General features: G+C 40.7%; 1 protein-coding gene across 3 annotated transcripts; it reads right to left on the bottom strand.

The window, feature by feature from the left end:
• Positions 1–1,801: 1,801 nt before the first annotated feature.
• LOC117941429 (tripartite motif-containing protein 3-like) lies at positions 1,802–24,005 on the bottom strand. Of its 3 annotated transcripts, none has more exons than XM_034866454.1 (13): positions 23,736–24,005; positions 10,975–11,147; positions 9,428–9,668; positions 9,107–9,258; positions 8,792–8,972; positions 6,432–7,161; positions 5,615–5,718; positions 5,355–5,522; positions 4,640–4,808; positions 3,796–3,855; positions 3,498–3,568; positions 2,832–2,972; positions 1,802–2,736 (listed from the first exon to the last, which is right to left on the bottom strand). In XM_034866454.1, the coding sequence occupies exons 2-13, from the start codon at positions 11,118–11,120 to the stop codon at positions 2,584–2,586; spliced, it is 2,316 nt and encodes a 771-aa protein (XP_034722345.1). In that variant the 5' UTR covers positions 11,121–11,147; positions 23,736–24,005; the 3' UTR covers positions 1,802–2,583. The 3 variants fall into 3 exon arrangements, with proteins under 3 accessions (XP_034722345.1, XP_034722351.1, XP_034722353.1); XM_034866460.1 differs by lacking the exon at positions 23,736–24,005 and adding an exon at positions 13,487–14,254; XM_034866462.1 differs by lacking the exon at positions 3,796–3,855.
• Positions 24,006–24,307: the final 302 nt, after the last annotated feature.

The raw sequence follows: 24,307 nt of genomic DNA, 5'->3' as shown, positions 1-24,307 counted from the left end.
ATAAATAATTTTCCAATAAATTGTATGTTTTGTGATGCAACACATGTTTTAGCTTGAAGCTGTTATTAGGCAGTGTCAGTGGAATGGCTGATATATCCTTCATACTGCTTACCAAGAATTTCCTAAAAATGTTTGACTCAAAATCAGATGTATTGATCCAATTGAGCATCAGTCCCTTTTATGTTCAAATGCTATTTATGAGGACTTCTATAAAGAGAGGTGCAAGGCCATACAAAACATTTATACTTAGCTATAAACTGTTCATTCATTTCAGGATTATGAATTCAAATTGTTCTCACTGTAAACCACTGGAAACAATTCACACAATTAACAATTCTGTGCGTTTGCATTTGCGTGTATCACAGACTTGGAAAAAAGGAAAATCCCGCACTCTGCTCTTGCTACAGCATCCAAATTTATTGAAGAAACTAACGTTTCGGTCCCTCCAGACCTTGACGAAAATCCTAAGAGGAGTGCTGGATTTTCGTTTTTCAAGTAAGCTTATTGTAAACCAAAAAAGTGGACCCACTGTGCCTATACTCATCAATTCCAAATTACCACCATTCAGTGAATACGTTAGACACAGATCCAAGGCCCAATCCCCCTGAGTGCAAGTCAAGCATGATGAAAAGTTACATAAATATACAACATCTCAGTAAACCATGTGCTTTTATTACCAGTGCATATTCATAGTGAAAACAAAATTGTTTGTATTGGTATGACACAGCATAGGGTAGAATGCTTCAGACACATCTCCGAAAAAGTTGAGCCTTGGACTTCATAAAGATGTCTGGGCTCCTGCGTGGCAACAAGTCAAACAAGAGATAAGGTGCGTGAAAAACAGCAGCTTCCTGCTTGACGTAACTGGTGAAATAAGGTCATATTCTGTAGCTTGGGAAAAACCCTACCCTAGGGAAGGGTACATGAGGGTGTTTGGGTATTAAGCACAGTGCTGTGGGTAATTATGTCAGACCAGGATGTGGCTTTCTTTCTGCACCTGGTCTAGGTTTTCGTATGACAAATTACACAGAATGAACACTAGGGAGAGCCAGAGTAGCAACAGCTCTACTAGGTATTCCTTGGGAGTCATGTAGTGCAGGCAGAAACTCAACAGTATCATAAGTGAGTGTATTCTAAAGCATGAATGAGTTTCCTGGTAAATATAATCCAATAGAAATGTCCTCATATAATCATTTTGTCTAACTGTTTTCTATGTGAAAGCTGAAAACAAAACACTGTAAAACAGAATTCATATTCCATCCCGATCATTTTTGTGGTCTTGGATCCAGACTGCATTTGCACCAATTAACAGTTTTCTCACAAAGCTCCCAACGTCTCTGATACTATCAAAAGAATGTTAAAAATATTGACAGTTGTGCCACTGACATGCTGGTCTAATTTGGATGGATTTCCTGAGATTTGAGTCTTTAATTGTTAAAATCATAACAATCATTCTATGAGCTCTGATCTTTAGTCATTTGTGCTTAACAGGACAAGTGAAAAAAACTTTTTTGTTGTTGTCCCAGATGAAAACAGATGGATTTTTAGCTTGGAGAAAAAGCTGCTAATATGCACAAACACTGATCAAATGTTTCCTCATGGGGGGGGGGGGGGCGCGACAGGGAGGAATACAGAATATTGGATATGGAATTCTGCTTAAAGGTTAAATCTCCCTTTAGGGTAAAGGGATGAAGTGTGAAGCTCTAAAGAAAAAAAAAGCACATCAATTTAGAAAAATAATTTGTAATTGCTGAGCTAGTGTATAAAATAAAATAAATTAGCAGGTTTTTTTTTCGTTTTGTTTTTTTCCTTTCGAAACAACAGATATCAACAAAAATTATTATTGTGCTGTTAACATGAATAAATATGACACTCTTCTTATTTTAAGCATGTGCTGGGTATGTTCATAAAGCACACTTTTTAACAGCTGCCATACACACGAGTTTAAAATCCTGGAATAATTTGACTGCTGCTCTCTGAATAGCCAAACGGCTGTGTGTTTCAAAAGCACATACATACGGAGTGATCTAATATACACAATATACATTTATGTATATACAGTACATACAGCAAATCAATGCACAGATGGTGGTGACATTTGTATACGGGAAATATTACATTCCTTTGCTGGAGAAGCGTAGCGCTGTTCATTTCACTGTAAGCATTAACTAGTTCATGAGAAAAGCAACCAATGGGTACACTGTGTTGTTGCCTAGGCATTAAGATAAAAGAAAAAAAGTCATGCATTTGGACAAGTTATGGCTCATTAAATACTTTAATCTAAATCCTACCCTGTCCGGTCTCACAGAAAGTTTGAATTTAATAATACCATCAACAGCGTACAACACACAAAAACTGGTTTTGTACGTTCTCTGAAACCAGTCCATAGCGTTAAGGATGCTACATTAAAAAACAACCTTCAATACACATCATAAAGGAGGGTGAACTCATGACCACACACTTAATTATATCCGGGATGTGCACATCAAAAGGCTGTATTGGAGAGGTCATTGCACCCGGGGGGAATACATTGGCTGTGTCGTCGTCAGTGCTCGCAGTGGTGAAGATGGCCGTCTCCGGTATCTACTGCAGGTAGCGGTAGACCTTGAAGCAGTGGTTCCCAGAGTCCGCCACCGCCACATGACCATCAGACGTGAGGGCCAGGCCCTGGGGGCCGTAAAGGGGGTCCATTGATGTGTTGATGTAGGACAGGAAGGACCCTGAGCTGTCGAATACCTGGAGGTTACACAGCACAGGGGAAAGGCGAGTTAACTGATGTACTTACAGGTTTTTTCTCCGCGTTCGATGAGATACAGTTCTCTCAAGCTAACCTGGATCCGACTGTTGCCCCAATCGGCAACAATGATATTTCCATTGGCATCGACGGCCACGCCCGTGGGAGCATTGAACTGGCCGTTGCCCTCTCCGTGGGAGCCAAATTTAAACAGGAACTCCCCATCTGCATTGTACACCTGCAGGAGAGATTAAACAGGAAAGAGAGTAGGAAAATGACAAACAATACAGATGTGTAAAGGAAAACAGGATAAAAAACATATTGCTAAAATGATCTAAAACAACCCATGGAGAGTTATTTAATTTTTTTATGTTTTCTAATGTTTGTGTTTGATTTTTTTGATTTTCTTGTTTCATCGAAACGGAGAGATTTTAAATTGTTTGTTGTTTATTTGTTATTGTTTTACACACACCCCATAAAGACTAAGAATTTGTATGAATGGCAGCCATTACCATGACCACCAGCCATCATGACGAGGATAATTATACCCTTAGCACTTTATTCAGATTACTGAATTAAAATATACTTTAAAAAAAGAAGAAAAAGGGTACATAGCGCAGAGCAAAGACACTGGACTGTAGCTTTGGCAAGATACAATTATTTAAGTATAGAAATTTTTCCTGGAAGCCATGTTTTCACAACACTCCAACTAGACTGTTACAATTAAGAATGTATACACACACGCACTTGCAACAAGCCATACCTTGACTGAATGGTTATGAAAGTCTGTTACCACAATTTCATTTTTGTTGTTTACAGCCACAAAGTGAGGACCTGGAAGCAGCAGAGGAGACAGAGAGGGAAAGATGAGTCATTCACTGCTTTACAACCCCAGCAGGAAGTCCCACTCTATATTTGGACTACAGGACACACAGGACACAGAGACACTCGGAGCGTTGACAGGGGGACAATACATGAGACATGACACAGCTGATGCATCAACATGTAAAAAGAACAGTTTGATTTCCTGAGTTCACATTCACAGGGAATGAATTACTTACTGAAAACAGGGCCAGATTTACTAAGCTTTTGTTCCAGTGCAATGTTTGCACCACTTTTTTCTAAAAGAAAAGAGAAGGTCCAAGTGAGAAATTTAATCAAAAGTACGGGTGAGTTTCAACTGAAATACTGCTCTCTGTGCAACAACTGAAGCCATATCAACGAGGGATTCCAGTAAAGCAAGCAAATCCTATTAACAGAAGGTTTTCCTCTCCGCAAAATTCAGTGAAAGGCAAAGACAGGAAGACCATCCTCACATCTTTTTCATGCATTAGTGTGCAATAAGAACTTTTCCAAGTGTACACCTCTGTGCTGCACTATGATAATGAGGTGCATTTCTACAGTATAATAGTATTAATGGAATAGTTATATGTGTACCTGTGCATTGATGTTTACCATGAAACAAGCAGCTATGCTAACATTCTTTACACTCTGAAATAAAGGGTGCACAGAGATGATGACACACTTAATAAATGAGACATGTACATTAGACATTAGACTTGAAAAAGTTAGGTCCTGCACTCTGCTCTTGCTCAGCATTAAGATTTATTAAAGAAACTAACGTTTCGGCCCCTCTGGACCTTCATCAAGAGGTAATACTCTCCTTTCTCAGTGCGCATTCTTCCTGTTTTTCAAGTCTAATGGGATTTTTTCCATCGTACATGCATAGAAGAATTGTTGGACGTGCGATTCTACCCAGTTGGAAACATAAATAAAATCCGTAAATCTGGTCTAACTACATGTCCTGATACATGAAGCATCATTCGGTGAGTCTTCCTGTAAGAGACATAATTAATGAAACGATCATATGGGTACTGGTACTAAGGATTAACGGATACACAGTACCTGCAAAGTGTCTGTCCGATGTTCCTCTGGCTCCAAACTTTGTCACCAGCTTCCCATTTGATTGGAAGATGAAGACACAGCAGGCTTTGTTATCAACTGTGATGATGTGTCCATTCTTGTCCACAGCCACACCTTTGGGTCCCATCAGTCTCCCAGCTCCAATTTTGTTCTGCAACAGCCAGACGGGACACTTTAGTAATTCAGTGGAACATAATGGATCTGTGCAGTGCAGTGGTTGACAAAGTTTTCAGATCCAGTACTAATACCAGACTGTACAAATACTCTGTTACAAGTAAAAGCCCTGCATTGAAAGTGCTCTTCACGTAAAAGAATGTATCATCAGGAAAGTGTACAAAAAGTTTTAAAGTGAAAGTACTCAACCAGAAAAATCTTTAGATCTTAGAAACTGGAAACAATCAAAACACGTCATTTCAAAAATATAAAATATGATCTTTTATAAACTGCATGTGTTTGTGTGCAAAAATCCTAATTTGTAAAGTAAATATAGCTGTCAAATGAATGTAATGGAGTAAAAAGTTGAATATTTCTCTCTGACATGTAGCGGAGTAGAAGTAGGAAGTGCCACGAAAAGAAAAGACTCAAATAAAGTAGAAGTACCTCAACATTTGTACTTAAGTGCAGTAGTTGAGTAAATGTACTATACTTTTGAATTTACATTCTACCACTGGTGCAGCGACATTTGTTTTTCCTTTACCTTGAACTTGCCATCCGAAGAGAAGATGCTAATCCATCTGTTGTCGTAATCTGCTACAATAATGTCCCCGTTCATGTCCACTGTGACCCCCGTGGGGCGCTGCAGCTGCCCTGGTGAACGACCCCTGACCCCGAACCTCATCTTAAACTGGCCATCATTTGTGAAAACCTAAGAAAAGAAAAAAATGCACTTACTCCAAAGACCTAAACACCTAAATAACTCACTCTATTTCTTTTTCAGCTCAAGAGGATGCCACCGACCTGTATGCACTGGTTGTTGCTGTCGGCCACCACAATCCGGCCATTATGGGAGGTGGAGATGCCTTGTAGGTTGGTGAATTCGGCTTTATCCCGACCTCTTGTTCCTGTCATATCAACAAGACATCAGGCTACTTCAGCTTCAAGCTTGTGTAAACATCATTCACTATTCAGATCTGCTGTACTTTGCTTGGAATATCTCAAAGGTTTAGTTCTTACTTGCATTCAACCTTGTGTATTAGGTCGACTGTGAACAATTTCTCTTTGGCAACAATGACCTCTCCCATTTCCACAGTTACACATTCCTTACTGGAAGCTGCCCAGTACAACCACAGTCTGGCCAATGAGCAGCTCCACTGGAACGTGTTTTTTATTTTTATTTTTTATGGGTTATGGGCCTTGCTCAACCGCACCTCAGTGGGGATTTTTAACAGTTTGAACGGACAGAAAACAACTGTGTGCCACAAAAGAGTCATCTTCGGACATTTCTTATCTAGAATTGTCATCTGCAAGAATAAATAATGCTCAGCCACATACAGTGCAATGTTATTATGGAAGAATATGATATCTAGTTAAAAGATCTTCTGTTGAGATAGGAATGCTCTGTCTGTGTATGTATTAAGAAGTGTTTTAAGTATGTGTTTAGAAACTTGAAATGTTTGAATGTATTTTCTTGTATGACAATAAAAAAAAACTATGACAAAAAGTATTCAAATTATCCAGAGTTGTGTGTCAGTGTCTGCTCTAGAGAAACAACATCCGACAGCTCATAGTCAGCAGTAACTATAATATCAGCTGATCCAGCCAGCCGTGCACCCACCCACTCTGTAGATCAGCTCATCCTCTATTGGGTTTTCCTTTTTCTTGGTGGTGCTGTACATGCTGGAGGGTCTGCGCACGGCCTTCTGCCGAACATGACCTCCTCCTCCACTCGGGGACTTCACCCTTCTCTTCACGTCGTCTGGCGACTGCAGTACGTCTGACGGCTTGACGGCGCGCAAACGGAACGGGCTCCCCCTCACGGGCTGCTCGTACAGCAGCAAAGAGAAGGTGAACTCTCCCTCTGAGCGGATGGTGTATCCAACCTCGTAGGTGCCGTTCTTGTTGTCCGCCACCTCGGCTTCAGTGCACACCCCGTCTGCAGAGATGATCTCTGCCCTCAGAGCGGCGTTGCCAGTCTTCACTAGCTCTCCGTCCTTGTCTTTAGTGGTGACTGTGACAGTAGTGTGCTGGCCGACCAGTGCGTGCCGCAGGCCTTCGCCGGTGGCGACACTGGTGTGGCCTACGGTCCCTGTTGTGATCAGGACTCCCAGGTTCTGAATGGAGCGCCTCAGTCCATCCGTCTCTACCTGGCATTCCAGATGTCCGTTTTCGTGGGGATGCTCAGGAAATGTGTGGCGTGCCAGGGCGCTGACCCGCTCGCCCATCTGCTTCTGGACCAACAGGACCTCCGTGGCGCTGCCGTGGCTCAAGGCCTGCTCAGTGAAGTTGCAGCTGCTTTGAATGTTCTCTTTGCCCTGAAGCAAAGAGGTCAGCTGGGCTTGAAGCACCTAGGGACGTCAGAAGAGACAGAAGCAGACAGTCAGGGGCGCTTAAATGCAAAACCGTTGAATGCTATTTTCTTGAGCCAGAGCTATAAATTATACTAACCTTAATATTTCCACTATGAATGGATTAACAGAATATAAAAATCTTGGCATCTGGATTGACGAATGCTCTTTTTCAAATATCACATTGATAATCTTGTGTGCCGGTTTAGGCAGAAAGTTGGCTATATGTACAGAAACAAACACATCTTTCCCATGTTTTGTAGGAAAAGGATTTTGGATTATGGTGATGTGATTCATAGACACTTATCCTCTTTAACTCTTACATTTTTGGGCTCAGTCACTCAGCTTGGAGAAGATTCATAACCGGTCATGTCTATGGTACACATTGTATTTTATATTAAAGTGTTGGGAAAGACGTGATACTCCGTGGTGTCTCTGTACCTAGTCTAACTACCACACTCCCTTACAGAACTTCTCCATTACTCAGAGGGACGTTATCAGACTCACTCTGCTGACTGACTTCTGCTTCATGTTCCACGAGCTCAGTCTGAACCTGAAAAAACTGCTTTTAACTTTATGCAACTGACACCTGGAACAAATTCTAGCACTTTCCTAAAATAAACTCCCTTTCACCTTTTGGACAATTTAGAAATCGGATTTCAAACCTGCAGACTTCTGTAACCGTTTCACATGACTGTACCTTATTTTGCATCCTTATTATGTTAATGTATTTATCAAATCATTTTTCCAATTCAAAATGTTTAGTGTCTTTTTCCTGTGATGGTGTTGCTTCTTTCCTGTGTTGTTTTGTTTTTGTTATTGTAATTTAACTCAATCTCATTGTAAATGGGGACTGTATCTGAAGTCCAGAGACTCCAGATAGAGTATTAGGGGACCACTAAGGTCTATATAAAAAAGACTTCAGATACAGTATTGGGGACCACTAAGGTCTATATAAAAGAGACTTCAGATACAGTACTAGGGGATACTAAGGTCTATATAAAAGAGACTTCAGATACAGTATTAGGGGACCACTAAGGCCTATATAAAAGAGACTTCAGATACAGTATTAGGGGACCACTAAGGCCTATATAAAAGAGACTTCAGATACAGTATTGGGGACTACTAAGGTCTATATAAAAGAGACTTCAGATATGCTATTAAGGGAACACTAAGGTCTATATAAAAGAGACTTCAGATACAGTATTAGGGGACCACTATGGTCTAAATAAAAGAGACTTCAGATACAGTATTAGGGGACCACTAAGGCCTATATAAAAGAGACTTCAGATACAGTATTGGGGACTACTAAGGTCTATAAAAAAGAGACTTCAGATACCGCATTAGGGGACCACTAAGGTCTAAATAAAAGAGACTTCAGATACAGTATTGGGGACCACTAAGCTCTATATCAAAGAGACTTCAAATACAGTATTAGAGGACCAATAAGGCCTATATAAAAGAGACTTCAGATACAGTATTAGGGACCACTAAGGTATATATAAAAGAGACTTCAGATACAGTATTAGAGGACCACTAAGGTCTATGTAAAAGCATCCAAAGAGTTAAATGTCATTGGACCTTTAAAGTTGAATGAATTACAAGAAGAAGAATCAGAAAGACCTCTGACCTTCTGCTTAGTGCTGCAGATGTTTTCCACCTCAGTAATGAGAGCGGTCTTGCGTTGGTGTAAGGCCTTCTCCAGCTCGTCAAAAGTGTTACTGATTTCAGTCACTGCCTCATTTTTCCGCTCTGTAAGCTGCTTGGAGATCTCACTCACAAGCTCAATGGCAGCCGTCAGCTGAGGTAGCCTGCCAGAAAAAAGCAGAGAAGATGAACACAGAATAACACTTTCAAATTAACATTCTTTATGTTAACAATACATCCAAGATCTTCCAAATGCAATCACGTGCTCGATTTTGGAATAAAGCGCTGAAACTCCTACCTGTTGCGCACAGCGTCCAGCTGATTTTTTAGCGCTGACTTATGTTGTTCTAGCACATCCCTCAGAGGAACTGTCACATGTTCCCTGTGTTCCCCTTCTGTACACTCCAGACACATGGCTGTTTCACAAGACTCGCAGTAAAACTCCATCACCTGCAGATGGTGCAGTGGAGCACAAGACAACTGAACATCACATTGCTGTGGCTACATTTGCTTACAAATTCAAACACATTTAAGAAAGAAATATTTCATGAGATCTTGCAGTATTGTCATGAGCTTGTGGGTGATCTCTGATGTCTCTATGTCTGTCCTTTTGTTTTACCTTGCCCTCGTGATTGGGGCAAGAGAGAGGCTGACAGGCCGTCGCTGCACTGGCTGACTCCAGAACATTACAGGCCTCAGGTCGGCTGCACTCCGGGTCGCGCTGTAGCACCTCCATTAGGTTTGTGATGAAGAAGTTGTTCTGCAGGGCCGCCACACCCTTCTCTGGCAAGATGGAGGTCTGTCTGCACACTGGGCAGGACAGCGTCAAAGACTGGGGAGGGATGTAGTTCTGTAGACATCTACAGAGAGACAATATGTTAAATAAATGACTCAGAGGGCCGAAGCTGCAAATTAACACCTATTCCAGGGTCACTGGGTGTAAAAAAGGCAAAACTGTTGTGTTAAAACTGTGTGCTCCTTTCGGTTTGGCAAAACAGAGAGCATTAAATTCTTGAAATAATCGACTATCTGTCCCTGTTGAAACTGGCGCTTGCTGCCAACAATGGCGTGCCATAAAGAATGCTGTGTGTTCCTGCCTGCCGCTGGGGTCAGTGGGTCGCGGTTGTGGCAACCCACACTCACTAACTAACTACATTCTGCGACAGGCTTATGCACACACACACACACACACACACACACACACACACACACACACACACACACACACACACACACACACACACACACACACACACACACACACACACACACACACACACACACACACACACACACACACACACACACACACACACACACACACACACACACACACTCATACACTCATCCATAGACAACATGAACAAATTTAGGTCATCCATGGTTATCAACAGGTAGTACTACTCTTTATGCTTTTCATTAAGTTAATCCTTTAAATCTATTGTTATTATTCTCGTTCTAATGGCTGTGTCGTGCGGGGTTCATTGATTTTTCTCGACTGTTTTTCATTTTCATTTTCACTCAGTTGTTTCTTATATAAGCTGTTTATTGCTGTTAGTCGGCTGGCTATCTCTTTGTCATTCTTTTGTTGTTGTTGTTGTTGTTTGTTCGGTCGTCTTTCTCCGCCCATCCCCATCGGCGTTCTCTTGCAGGTTTTGTTGCTTTGTGCAATTGTTGTTTTCCTTTTGTTGTCGTCTGTTGTCCCCACCCCCTATCCCCTATCTCTTGCAGGTGTGGTCCCTTCTCTGTTGTGTCTGTTTATGTGGTGTTTGTGCCCCCCATCGTCATTTCTGTCCCCCTGTCCCGCCCGGTGACATATCAAAATTAAATAATATAACAGAATCTCTTGCTAAAGTAAAATACCTTGATTTGCTGTTTGGCACAACAAGGTATTCAGCTCCTCTCACTGTATACCAGGCTGCAAGGCAGGACAGGTAAAAACTTTTTTAATGTATTCATGAATGCTGTCTGTTTCATTGTGGCCAACCTCAGACGGTCAGTTACCATACATCATGCAGAAGCCACAGTGATGAGAAAATTGCTGGCCTTGTAGTGTGATTTTGAAATTTGAAACATCCCTTAAATGCATCCCAGATAAAGAACTCACTGCGGGCAGAGGGACTACAAAGAAGCAAATAAAGATGGATTGATTGGTCCAGAGCTTACTTCTCACAGAAGGTGTGCAGGCAGGGCAGGACCTTGGGGTTGTGATAATGGTCCAAACAAATGCTGCAGACCAGGAACTGCTTGTCTATCTGTCTGACCACAGGGCTGGTGCTGCCGGTCTCACGCTTAGCCATGGTGACAGACATTCAAAGAGGGCACAGGAACCGCTTAACCTGCACACAGAGGGTGGAGGAAACAGAACTAAGGTCAAGAAAGCCTTGAGGAAACGTTCAAAAAAAAGTCAGCAGGGCGTGTTCATTAATATCCTTTGTGTCATGAGCAAAGGAAGAAATGACTCATAATGTTAACAAAACAAAACCTCATCCAAATCCTGTATCCTTTGCCGTTATACGCTCTCGCTTCCTTATTAAACCGTGTCAATATGGGATGATCGTCTTTTTTCACAAACACCCGCATAGCCAGAGGTTATGTGACTTTATAAATGAAAACCCTGATTGGCTAATGCAGTGGAAGAAAAATGATTACATGTGACTATCCCTTGCGGGGCAGAACTCATAGGCCTGAAAACTATGCAGTCTGGGAGCCAACATGTCTGTGTTTACAGTGGAGTTAGAAGTGTGGAATATATAAATATGCTGTTAGCAAAAACATGCTTACGGTAATGCATCTTGTTTAATTCCTGGCCATATTTCACCATACACAACAAAGTCCCTGTTTTGTTGTCTAACATTTGTTAAAACTGCAAATGATGGGTGGATGTCTGCGGGCTTTCTGTTCAGATGGTTGTTGGATGAAATTGTATCACTGGGTCAAGCACAGATTATCTCAGTTTGCCAATGACATGTTGTACAGCTGTCATATTGTACATAATCACATAAAGGATTACATGAACAACAAAAACAAAAGCACACCGCTTTAATATGATCGATAAATTGCTTTTGCTTACAAAACAGCATCAATCAATTTCATGCAATGTTAAAGATATTTCAGCCACTGGTCTGGTTAGGCAGTTAGCTCAATGGTATTGTAATATTACAAAGTATTTATGTTTAATTTGCCTGTTCACAATCAGAATTTAAGCTCCTTAAGTCCTCTTCTAAGGCTTCTCTGGTTATTTATTTGTAGTTTAGAATATCATTGCTGTGAAACAGTCAGAAAATAAAGTTTGAATTCTTTTGTTCTTCGTTTGCCTGAGTTTACTTGCGCAAAATCTCTTTTTGTTCTCTCCGGCTTTTTTAAATTGAGCCAGTAAGCCAAGCAAAGCCTAATTTTACTTTTAATTTTATCAAACAAGGAGAACTGTTCCCCCTCTTTGTCCTAAAATGGTCGTAATATGGACATTGCGAGTACTTCCTAGTTCTACGAATGAAGTGATTGATGAGTTATAGCAGCCATGCTGTGTGTTTGACCAATCAGCGACGGTAATCCCTGTAAACCCCACCCCGATGTTCCTATAAGAACCAGAAATCACCACCCTCCAATCAGGACCCTTTTGGGTGTAAAAAGCCCCATGCAAAGGTCCCAGGGCCTTAATTTGGACCCTGGTCCCTGTGGTGGAAACACAATGAGTCCCTCAGAATGTTCCTAGCTCTGGGGTGGGAAGTTTCTGTGGTCAGAAAGTGACGGAAGAAACCTTTTAAAGGGTAACTAATTTATAACTTCGAGAGTGCATGTCATTAGTCACTGGCTTTTTGGAGTTTTCACTTCATTTCAGATGCTGAAGATCTGCAACATCCCCTAATAACCTTAACATCGCATTGAGCCTCTTAATAAAGGCTCTGCATCCACTTCATCTGAATTTAATTACATAGATGAAATTTATTACTTATATGACAATTTAAGGAATGATGTCATCCATATTTGGAGAATAATATCTGATACTATACATAAAACTGTATATATAAAGGTGAAATCTACTTGTGATATGCATGAAGTTGTAGTGCTAATATAATCAATGTGAGCCGGCGAGCAGTGAAACGTAACAACTTGAACTGTAGCTTTCACAACCGTCTGTCTTTGTTTGACTTCGGTTTCAACTGCAAAGAGACAAATCTAGACTCCAACCTTCAATGAGACAGGATAAGACCTTTGTCCTAAAAACGGCCCTGTGGATAAAAATGTACGGAATTATCAGTAGCTGTGAAACATCATTGCACAGTTGCCAATGGTTCAAGTTTATTTTGATTCATAAATCACTTTAAAAAAGTGCTTTACAAAGACAGACATATATGTATTCAAGCTTAAACATATTGGGGCATAGATATACTACATAGGCTATCTGAGAAAGGATTCAAGCAAACTTGATCATATGAATAGGAATATGGATGTGTAGGAGCACTATATTTATTGCAATTCAACACACCACAAGGACAAATTAAATCTAAAAGACCAGTGTGCACTTTGTATAAAAACACATGCGCCTGAGAAAGACGCGCTATTGACTGTAATTATGGTTACCTGCAAATGTTACCATCCCATTTAAAGGCCCATGATCTAGATCTAATTAAATGCTAAGAAGAAACTATTCCTTAGAAGGGCAAAGTCAACTCACCCATCACCTCTTGATGCGTCACAGCCCTATGACAGTACTATTCTTTGACCTCGCATCATCTTTCAGCCACTTTTCCAGCAGCAGGGTTTGTGATTCCTCCTTTGAAGTTGCATCTACACAACTGCTCTCTCAGTCTGACCTGCAAAAGGCTAACTATCAGGCCTGCACTTCACCTAGCATCAAGAGCTAAAGGCCCTCACTCTGCCTTATGCCTCTGCCCTGACTAATATAGCTAGGCCCCTTTTCTTTGAGAGTAAGGAGAAGAAAGAGGAAGCTTTAAAACGCCACTCCCTGAATTCCTCCAAGTTCTTTTCCTTAACTCCCAGCTGGTTGAGTTAGGCAATACCTGTCTGTCTGTCTGTCTGTCTGTCTGTCTGTCAGTGCCTGCCTGCAGGGAGAGAATTCCCGGTGAACTGTGCTGCCTGTCTCACGAGCAGGCAGCTGTCCCTCTCTACAACACAGAGCAGCGAGCTCTAACAATGGCATTCCAGATCTGCTCACAGCTCACCACCCCACATTCCCCTCTCTCTTCCCCTCCCGTCATCTCTTTCCCTTCTTTCTATTGTCCTCACTTTTTTGCTCTTCTCTCTTTTTCTCATTTACTAAAACCACATAAATGCACTCATGGCATCAGCGGGCCTGCTCTCAGCCACAGACGTCTTGCAGATGGGGAATTTCTCAGACATGTAGGCCTCATTGTTGCTTCTTGCTAAGTGACTACCAGGCTTCATGACTAGAGAGATCTGCCCCCCCTTCACTGTCCAAACAGACAGCCCTTCCCCGACCCGCTCTGCCTACCCCTCCTCTTGTCTCCCATACAAAAGCCCTCCCCTGCCTGGGCTGTCTTCCCTTCACATGGACTCTGAATTGCAGCAGCTGAATGGTGACATCACAAGGAAGCTTGAGGAGCCAAAGCCCTCAGGCTCCTCCCATCTTGGCCAGCTAGCTGCTGCCTTTAGCGTTGCAACAGCCTTCCCCCCGCCTTCCCTTCCCTTCCCTTCCTCCCTGCCTGTCCTCCTCGGCTCAGTTCCTTCCACTCGCCTCACCACAGAAAGAGGATCTTTCTCCCCCCTAACAGCTCTGGGTAGCTGTGTATGTGCTTAGAGAAAAGCTAAATAATATGAGCAAAAAATGCATTGAATAAGAAACAAATAAGACAAAAGTACTATTGGTAAAATAATGGCAGATCTAAATATGACAAGCCTATATATCAATGATATGTTCTATAAAATAGCATAGTGTAATAAAGTTAAATCTTTAGAAGAACGACAAACCTAAAAATAACAGAAGTGGTTCATCAGTTGAGAGATTAAAAATAGACCTGATAGGAATATTAGATGTACGTTATTGGTGACAGTAGAGTACAGAGTAGACGTTTGGAGCAGCATTTGACGAGATCCTCTTCAAGGCTCTGTCACTGTAACTGCATGATCAGCGCTTCACACAGACGAGGTCAGTTTTCCGTCAGTATGCGACTGTGTTTCCTCCGTACTTCTGCCTGCAGACAATCCGCGGAGTGTAAAACGTTGTTAGGGAATTCGGCTGTTTGACTGCAAAGCATCTCGTGCCACTCTCACCGTGAATTACAGCTAAGTGGCTTAATGTCCTCCTGCAGGGTCAGGTCCTGTCTGCCATCTGGATTAGTGTCTCCCAGACTCTGATGACACCATCACACCCAGTCAACTCAAATCTGAATTAGAGCAAACACCTCACGAAACATTCACATAAACCTGACACTTAAATGCTATTACCACCGGGGAAGCAGTGACAGGCGATGCTTGTCCACCACAGACCAGACTACAGAGCGCTGCTCAACTATGGAAAAAGTCAAAAGTCAGTTATTTTGGTCAATATTGAAATTGCAAGTAGAAGCTGAAATTATTGAATTTAAGAAACAATGAAAACACCTTGAACTGTCAGATTTCCCTCAACCTTTGTGTTGTCTTCCCGTCAAAAGTTGAAAATGAAAATCAACACTTTTGTTGACGCTTTTTGATCAAGTTTTTTTTTTTTTACTTTTTCTTATGTTTTTGTCATTTTTTTCAACACTTTTGACGTTTTTTTCAATGTTTGTCACATTTTTGCCCTTTTCAACTTGAGTTTTCACAGTTATTTTGGGAATATATGGTCAATTAACCTCATTTATGGGAAATTATACCTAATGTTTGAGTTAGAAAAGCAGAAATGAGGAATTATTTAGACTAAAATTAGAGGAATGGATGTTGATGGATAATCACAGACTGGAACATGTCAACTTTTACTCAACACCATTTCAAAACCACATCCATTTGTTTTATGAAACGCAATAAAATTGAATAAGACGCCACAAAATGAATGAAAGTAGAGATTTGTACTTGTCAAAGAGTTTTGTTTGGAATCAATCATGTTATTTTGTGTGATTACAATTGGGTAGTCATAGGATACAGTATAAATAATGTTAAAAAGAACATTGATATAGGAAAAGGGGTCAATTTGACCCAAGGACGCAATGAGGGTTAATGCTTTTCTCGTCTTAACCTTTTTTTTTTTTTATAACGCTTTACTTGAAGGTATCTACATAGGAGTGACATGACACTGTCATGAACACATGACACATGCACCCTAACCCTAACATAACTCTAACTTGACACGACAAAATTGAATAACACTTACTAAAAAAGCGTTATGTCATACACGTTTATGACTTGTTGATAATGTTTATGGCACGTTCATGACAGTGTCAAGTCACTCTTGTGTAGATACCTTCAAGTAAAGTTTAACTGTTATTATATTTAGAAGACAATACAAAATAAGAGTTTACTTGCAAAATGTCTTGTGCAAAATAATCAATCTTTTTAGATTACGTTGTTATTGCGATCAATCCAAAATCATAATCAGATTACGATTTGATTATTTGCACAGCCCTAGTGACTTGTTTTTGTGCTAAAGACAAGGACGTCTAACATGAATGGTTTAAATGGATTTCAGCAATGAGCTCACATTCAGAGAAGTCGTTATAAAAGGCCCCATGGCGTGAACATTTCCCATTATGAGTTTTTTTACATTAATATGAGTTCCCTCAGCCTCTCTATGGTGGAATGGTGACAGGTGTAAACCGAGCCCAGGGTATCCTAATCTGCCTTTGAGAAAATGAAAGCGCTAATGGGCTGGAATCTGGTATCTTGCCCCTTATGACCTCATAAGGGGCAACATTCCAGATTCCAGATACCCCCCCCTTTCTCTGCTTTGCCCACCCAGAGAATTTGGCCCACCCATGAGAGAGAGACATCATGGCTTTCAAACATGCAAAGTGGCAGTTGGTCAAGGTCCCACCCCCACCCTCCACCTTGCCCCCCCTTTCCTTCTCCATAGCTACAGACACAGAAATGGCACACACTGAGGAAAGCTCATTGTGAGACTGGCTCTAGTGGCTGTAATTCTGCACCAAGGATGAATTTGGGAAAAGAGTCTTCAGATACAGTATTAGGGGATCACTAAGGTCTATATAAAAGAGACTTCAGATACAGTATCAGGGGACCACTAAGGTCTATATAAAAGAGACTTTAGATATAGTGTTAGGGGACCACTAAGGTCTATATAAAAGAGACTTTAGATATAGTGTTAGGGGACCACTAAGGTCTAAATAAAAGAGACTTCAGATACAGTATTAGGGGACCACTAAGGTTTACGTATATAAAAGCATTTGTTCTAGGAGGCCAGGCGGCCATGACCCGCTCTGCCCCTCTCTCTCAAGTGCTGCTTGTAGTTATGAGTTGTGAACTTGGACTAAAGACCTGCCAGTCTTTCTGCAAATGATCACTCTGCAGAAGGTTTCTGTTCCCCACAAACCAAAAAGTCATGACTGCTACACGTCATTTAGCTACTGTAAGTGTGTACAGTGTATCATGATGGCAAGTGTAAGTGTTTCTGTCTTGTCTTGTGTCTTTGTTATTCTTGGTCTTGCCTTGTATATGTTCTGTTTCCTGTTTTATTGTGATAGTCTTGTTTTCTGTGCTGCGTTGTCTAACATTACTTCCTGTGTTTTCCCACTCATGTGATTACCTGATATTTTCCACATGTTTCCCAGCCCTTGTGTCACCTGCCTCTTGTTACCTCGTTATTATTATTACCCTCTGTATTTAGTCTTTGTGTTCACCTTGTCCTGTGTCAGGTCATTTTGTGTGTTTTGTCTCCTGTCTTGTATTCCTGCGTGTTGGTCTTCCCTGTTTGTCATAGTGTAACTGTCTTTCTATTTTTGTCTTGGACTTTATTTTGCCTTTGGATCCACCAATCTCCAAATTCATGACATATTATACGCACAATTATTTCTAAGAAATCATCTGTGATGTCTGCAGTATAAGTAGCAACAGAGAGGACTTCCGACTAAGAGACTTCATGTTAAAGAGTTTTCCAAAAAGTTTGTTGGACTGGTAAACATGGGCGATAGTCTGGTACTACATTTACACGTGACCAGCTATTTTAATAAACTGTCATTTCAGCCTCTCCGGTTTCAAAAATAACATTGTGCACACCTGTCAGTTTTCAGAAAAGTCTTCATTTACACATACTTTTAGCTGGAGAGATGCTACTTCACCTCCTGGGCAATGCCAGTTGCCCTTAAGCAAGGCACCATACCCCCCCAAACCGCCCAGGGCAGCCCCTCCACTCTGACATCTCTCCATTTGTGCATGAATGGGCCCTGAGCATGTGTGTATATTTCAGACCTGTGTGTAGTGATTACTAACAAACAGAGTGTAAATTGTAATTTCTCCACTGGGGATCAATAAAAGTATAAATTATTATTAAATTAAAATGATTATTGTGTATATGTGCCAAGAGCACACCAGTCCTGTAGGTGGCAGTGTAACAAGAAGCTCAAACCCACGTTAGCCAATCCGAATCACTTGCTCTCTCTTCTCTTCCTCGGCTGCCTAAACCTCCATTTGTCTCAGTTTACATCCAAACAAAGATCTGAAAGATCTCCACTGGCTGGAGGTTTTAGAAAGACTGGTTTTCAGAGGCAAATTCTCCGTTTGTGCGTTAATGAAGGGCCCAAACGAAGGGAAATGTCTCCGTTTGTCAAAATAAGCTCAGCAACCTGTATGTGACCCGATGACATGCTGTCAAGATTGTGTTTAAATTTAGAACGTTAGTTTATGCTTCCATCCACATCTGTTGTGTCCCTGTGCATGTGTCACCATGCAGTAATTGTTCCTGCCCATACCCAGCTTAGGTACAAGCAACCTTGATATAATTTAGAATTAACTCCCTATTAGTAATTGTGTTTGATGTTTTGCTGATGACGTTTTAAAGGAGTGTGTAGATTGTAATAAAGAAGTAACGCGTTAAGAAGAAGAAGAGAGAGTAATGGACCAGAGATCTTAAAGTAGCTTCACCACAGGGATGCACTACTATCCATACATCACATTTCTATATAACATTGTGATCATGATGGCAATTTGGAGCAATATGGAGGAAAAATCCAACCTTTAAGGACAGACATTTTCTTTGTGAATGAATAGTGTATTGTAAATAAATAAATGTTCTTCCTTAAAATACAGGCGCATGAGTATACACACCCCTATGTGAAATTCCCATAGAGACAGGCAGATTTTTATTTTTAAAGGGCAGTTATTTCATGGATCCAGAATAAAGTTCCCTTGGCCTTTGGAATTAAAATAGCTACACACACACATCATCACATACCCTTAACCATACCATAACTAGAGATTGGCATGGGGTACTTTCTATAAAGTCATCTCTCAATGCAATTATAACCAGCTATTAGGTGAAGATTTTAGAGATGTTGGCAATTTTAATTCCAAAGGCCAAGGGAACTTTATCAGGATGCGTAGTATCCTGATCCATGAAATAACCGGCCTTTAAAAATCAAAATCTGCCTGCCTCTATGGAAATTTAACATAGGGGTGTCTATACTCATGCCCTTAATTAAGGCAATAAGATCAATTTCCAAAAGATTTTTTATTCCTCTTTTTAGTCAAGCAGGGGTTTCTATACTTATGAGCAGCACTGTAGGTCAAGTATGACTGATTGCATTGTCCCATTTGTATGAGCAATACCAATCCAAAGAAGCCTTGTACTGTTGAGAACAACAGGGCGCTGTAAACCTGAGAAGGAGAAATTTGTCAAAATCCATTTTTGTGTTTTGGGGAGTGTTAAGGGGGCTGGTTGCGGTGAGGTCAGCGAGGGTGCCTGGCTCTATGATGATGACTCATCAATCACTATTCACACAACACAGAAACCTTTGCTTCTCAAACTAACAAGCTCCCATCACACTTCACTGCATTGGATGAAGGAATCTGTCTCAATGCATCAGTCTCTGTCAGACCGCTCATAGACGCTGGTTTTCACATAATGAAAGAAAAATGTCTGTGGACATAATGTAGGAGGCTTTGGAGAACAACAGACTCAGCATAAGACACAACTATTTATTTCATGTTATATCGTTTTGATGGCGCTTATCTAATCCCCAACTGGGCTCAGTGTTTGTATTCATATTTTATGCCTGCCTGAATCTGAGTCCGAGCACATAGGAATATGTTTTTTGCATATTTAACTAATGCCTGGCCAAACGCTGCTGACCAAGGGTGTACATTTTAACATTTTAAAACTATTGGAATTGATGCTAATTGTAAAGTCCAATTAGGTACTACCTGTAGAGTTGCAAAGATGATTCAATTGGCTATCATATTAAATATATATATATATATATATATATATATATATATATATATATATATATATATATTTTGATGATCAATTCATCAGTTTGAGTCTTCTTTTAGAACAAAAAAGTAAAACTTCTCTGATTCCAGCTCCTAAAATGTGAATATTTTCTTTCCTCTGTGACAGTAAACTTAATATCTTTGAGTTGTGGACAAAACGAGACATTTGAGGACGTCATGTCAGGCTTTGGGAAACACTGATCAACATTTCTCACCATTTTCTGACCTTAATAATCAATTCATTGAGAAAATAATCAACAGATTGCAGCCCTGTCTTGTACTGTACTCACTGTAGCCTTCTTTCATATGCCCTTGTCTGCAGACATTAAACTGATAAGATCTGACAACTAATGAGAGAGGACAAGAGAAAGTGACCACATGATGTCAAGTACAGTAGTCGGCAGAGGTTTTAATCGACACAGACACCAAAAGGGAGTCAGGAGACATTTGTGTCTCTCCCAGTGAGCCCAATATCACAAAGACTAACAGAAGACAATGCGGCATGCAGCCGGTGTGTCTGCAGGCACAACATGGACTGCAGATTTGATAAAAAGTCGATCAGCGCACAAGCCCGGGCCCAAGCCTGAGTCCCTTCTCCACCTGCAGTAAGAGCTACAGAGTGACGGAAAGAGAATGTCAATGACTTTAGGGCTGCAACTAACAATTACTTTCATTGTGGATTAATCTTATGATTATTTTCTCGATGAATTGATTAGTTGTTTTGGTCTATATAATATGTCAGAAAATGAAAAAAAAAAGTCCACCAGTGTTTCCCAAAGCCCAAGAGGATGTCCTCAAATGTCTTGTTTTGTCCACAACTCAAAGATATTCAGTTCACTCTCACCGAGGAGTGAAGAAACTAGAACATATCACATTTAAGAAGCTTGATTTAGATAATTTCTACTTGTTTCTACTTGTTTTCATTTTAAAAAAAGCTCTGGATGTCTTTACAAGACAAGGGAATCTTGATGTATGATGATATGGATGTGTTTTTGGAATGACTGTTATTGAGTGACACAATATTTTGTTTTGTCCCATTGAGTTGTTTGTAGAGACCATTATGTGCATACTCAATCATAATAAAGAGGAACGTTTAAAAAAAATGTATGTGGGAATATCACCATCTAAATAACAGGGATGTGTGTTGCCTTATGTTTACTATAATTGACTTAGTAGTCAAGCCTTCATTAATCCTTGGCCTGTAACATGTTTGACGGGGTAAACCTTTAATAATTGCTGTAATTTGGTGTTTCCTGGAAGCCCTCCTTCATCTGGGTTTATCTTTATTTAGTGCCAAACACTCAAAGACACAAACACTCAGAGACACAGCATAGTTCACTAAAAATAAGGATGACGTTTAAGTTCAGATGCAGAAGTTTTAAATGTGAAATAAGACCGTTTGACGCTGTTTTCCTTGCATTTCTGATGCAAAACTGCAAAATGTTGCTCATAGAGTCTCATCCAACATTAAGTATGCAGAGCACATTATTTCATCTCTGTTATGGCTACATCTTTTTTTCATGAGGTTATGTTATATGCTACTTATGATGCACGTACAGAACCTAAAGAAAATGCAATCAGACAGTGAAAGTGCTGTTCAGGAAAATCTATTTTATAGGAGGGCAAATAATCTAATGATCGGCTGTGATCAAGCTTAGGTTTAGACCTACAGTGCATGCAGTATAACACGTCAACATGCATAGCAGCTCCTAGTCTGAAAAATTGAGGAAGTGATTTAAAATTGAAAACAAATTAAAATGGATGCTTTCATTGTGTGCTGCGCGTTAATACCTATAGTTCAGTTCAGTATGTATTTTCCCACATGGGAATTTTTTTCCAGACATACAGTGTATGCCACAATAAATCCATTTAATTAACCATATTTTTAAGGACAAGCCAAATAAATGATTTCCACTGATATTGAATTCAATCATATGTAGATTGTACCATTTGAGCACAAGTTAAGAAAATAAACCCAGAAAATAAGGATGATGTTACCTGGAGATGGACTTTAAATCAATGACCAAATAATAATGAAAAATCTATTTATCAATCTGTCTATATGCTCTTTTGTCTGGATACACAGTAGAGTTGGAACCCCTCCGTGTTTTCAAACCTCCCCCCTATTTTACCGTGGTGTACGGTATTACGTGAGTGATTAAAAGTGATGACGTAAGGCTCAGACGGCGTCACCAAACTGTTGGCTTGTGCCTCCACAGTTCAGAAAGTGAACACCAAACATGTATGCTAAATACTGAAACACCTCTCCCTTCTTATTAGGTCGGATTCCTAAATGCTGCCAAACTGATGAAGTGGTGTTCTTCTTCAAGACCAGGTCACTTGGTGTGACTTGAAATCCCCCCCCCCCCCTTTCTCCACCACGCTGTCAAATGCTGACAACCACACATACGCATTTTTAGGCATTAAATAAATTGTATTTAATATGTAATCCTTGTCTCCTATATAAGTGCATTGCACCGCCCAACCCTAGTGCACAGTATAATGATATGGACAATAATTAGAGTCTGCATTCAAAGGCTGGATCTAGCAAAGGCTGGCAGATGTCACATTGACATTAGTTTTACAAAGAGTGTGTTATGGTCGACATAGCAGCCTTGTTTGTAACACAGTTCTTGAACACGTGCTGCCAGCCTGGTCTAGCTACATAATACCGGACATCCTCTGAGACTCCGGTTACTGCATGAGACAGACATGTAAGACCTGCTAAGTATCTGCCCTCAGGCACAGCATCCAGGGCCGTCTGCAACCTCCCTGTGACCCAGTGCAGGCTGCCAACAGAGTAAAACCAGCCAAACATTTCCATTAACAGCACTCATCAAGCATGTGACTTTTGAGATAGTTTTACCCAAACCAAAGACAAGCTATATTCCAGAACCAAAGACCAACCAAACAGTCTAGGCCTGAGGTGTGAAACTGATGCATTGGCTGTTGCTGCAGTACAATGCCACACAAGGACTCAAAGAATGACATAAGCAAACAATACGCTGATTCACATGTGGCTCACACAGCTTCCCAGCAATATAGCCCATTCATATTCAGATCTGAAAATCAATGAAAGATCACTAATCCTCTAAACAAAAGAGCATGTATGCCTGCTTACAGAGCCCAGCCCTGAGACTGCAGCAGAGATGCCCACCTGCTACAGAGCCTACAGCCAGGGCTGCCTAGGAGCTAAAATGGAGAAGCGTGTGGGCTGGTTCAGGAAGCATTAAAGAATCAGAGCAGAGTGTTTTGTGCAACAGTTGCTCTTGCACAAGGTTGAAATAAAATCGTTTTTCTTTACGTTTTCAGTGACAGAGGAAGATGAAAAAAAAAGAATACATCACACCAAAGATGACTGGATCTATATTTACCAATGCACAGATGCTAGATGGGATGGAGTAATCAATTATTCATCTGCGCTCATCCCAGTTACTGTATTATTTAGGAATCCAGATGATGGAACAAGATGATAATGCAGAAATATATCATAAAAGGAAGTGAATAGCCAAGACTGTACTCACATGGATACCCAGTAGAAGGGAGTGGAGTGTCAGCATTGCAGGCCGTAGCGAAAGCTTCCCATTGTCAGAGTCCCACTCCTCTACAACAAAATCCACAGACCGGGCGGCAGAAAGGAAAAGGCAGGGTCTGTCTGGGAGAAGAAGGGGACAGTAAGGAAGAGGCGAAGGGAAAGGAGGAGATTAGGGGAGTGGCTTACATGCAGCATTGGTTAGTTGGCTGATGGGAGGAGGTGAAGAACGCAATGCCATATGGAGGGGGTAGGGAATATGCAAAAGAGTTCAAATCTCAGGAACTGACTGAGGGAGTCCGTCTGGTGCAAAGGGGTTTGGCTTCTTTAGATACCGCCCTGTTCCCATAAAAGGACAAAGGATGCAGTTTATTACCTTTAAGCCTTGAATTTATAGGGTGCAAAGAATTACTCGAGTACAAAGACACAAGGAATATACTTCTGAATAATGATAATAATTTACTTTAGTTCAGTGATTTGAAAGGTCCACAGCATGTTTTATGTTCAATTATAAGCCTCATACTGTTAGGTCCTCATTTCTTGTGTTTTTAACTTTAAGAAGGG

This window comes from Etheostoma cragini, chromosome 3 (genome assembly GCF_013103735.1).
Source record: "Etheostoma cragini isolate CJK2018 chromosome 3, CSU_Ecrag_1.0, whole genome shotgun sequence".
In the NCBI taxonomy this organism is placed as follows: domain Eukaryota; kingdom Metazoa; phylum Chordata; class Actinopteri; order Perciformes; family Percidae; genus Etheostoma; species Etheostoma cragini.
This window is presented reverse-complemented; position numbering and strand designations above follow the sequence as displayed.

Coding starts and splice junctions, on each gene's coding strand:
- LOC117941429 (XM_034866454.1), bottom strand. CDS start 11,120: ATGTCTGTCACCATGGCTAAGCGTGAGACCGGCAGCACCAGCCCTGTG. Junction 5,523..5,614: donor GCAACAACCAGTGCATACAG/GTCGGTGGCATC, acceptor TTCTTTTCTTAG/GTTTTCACAAATGATGGCCA. Junction 2,737..2,831: donor GGGGCAACAGTCGGATCCAG/GTTAGCTTGAGA, acceptor TGTAACCTCCAG/GTATTCGACAGCTCAGGGTC.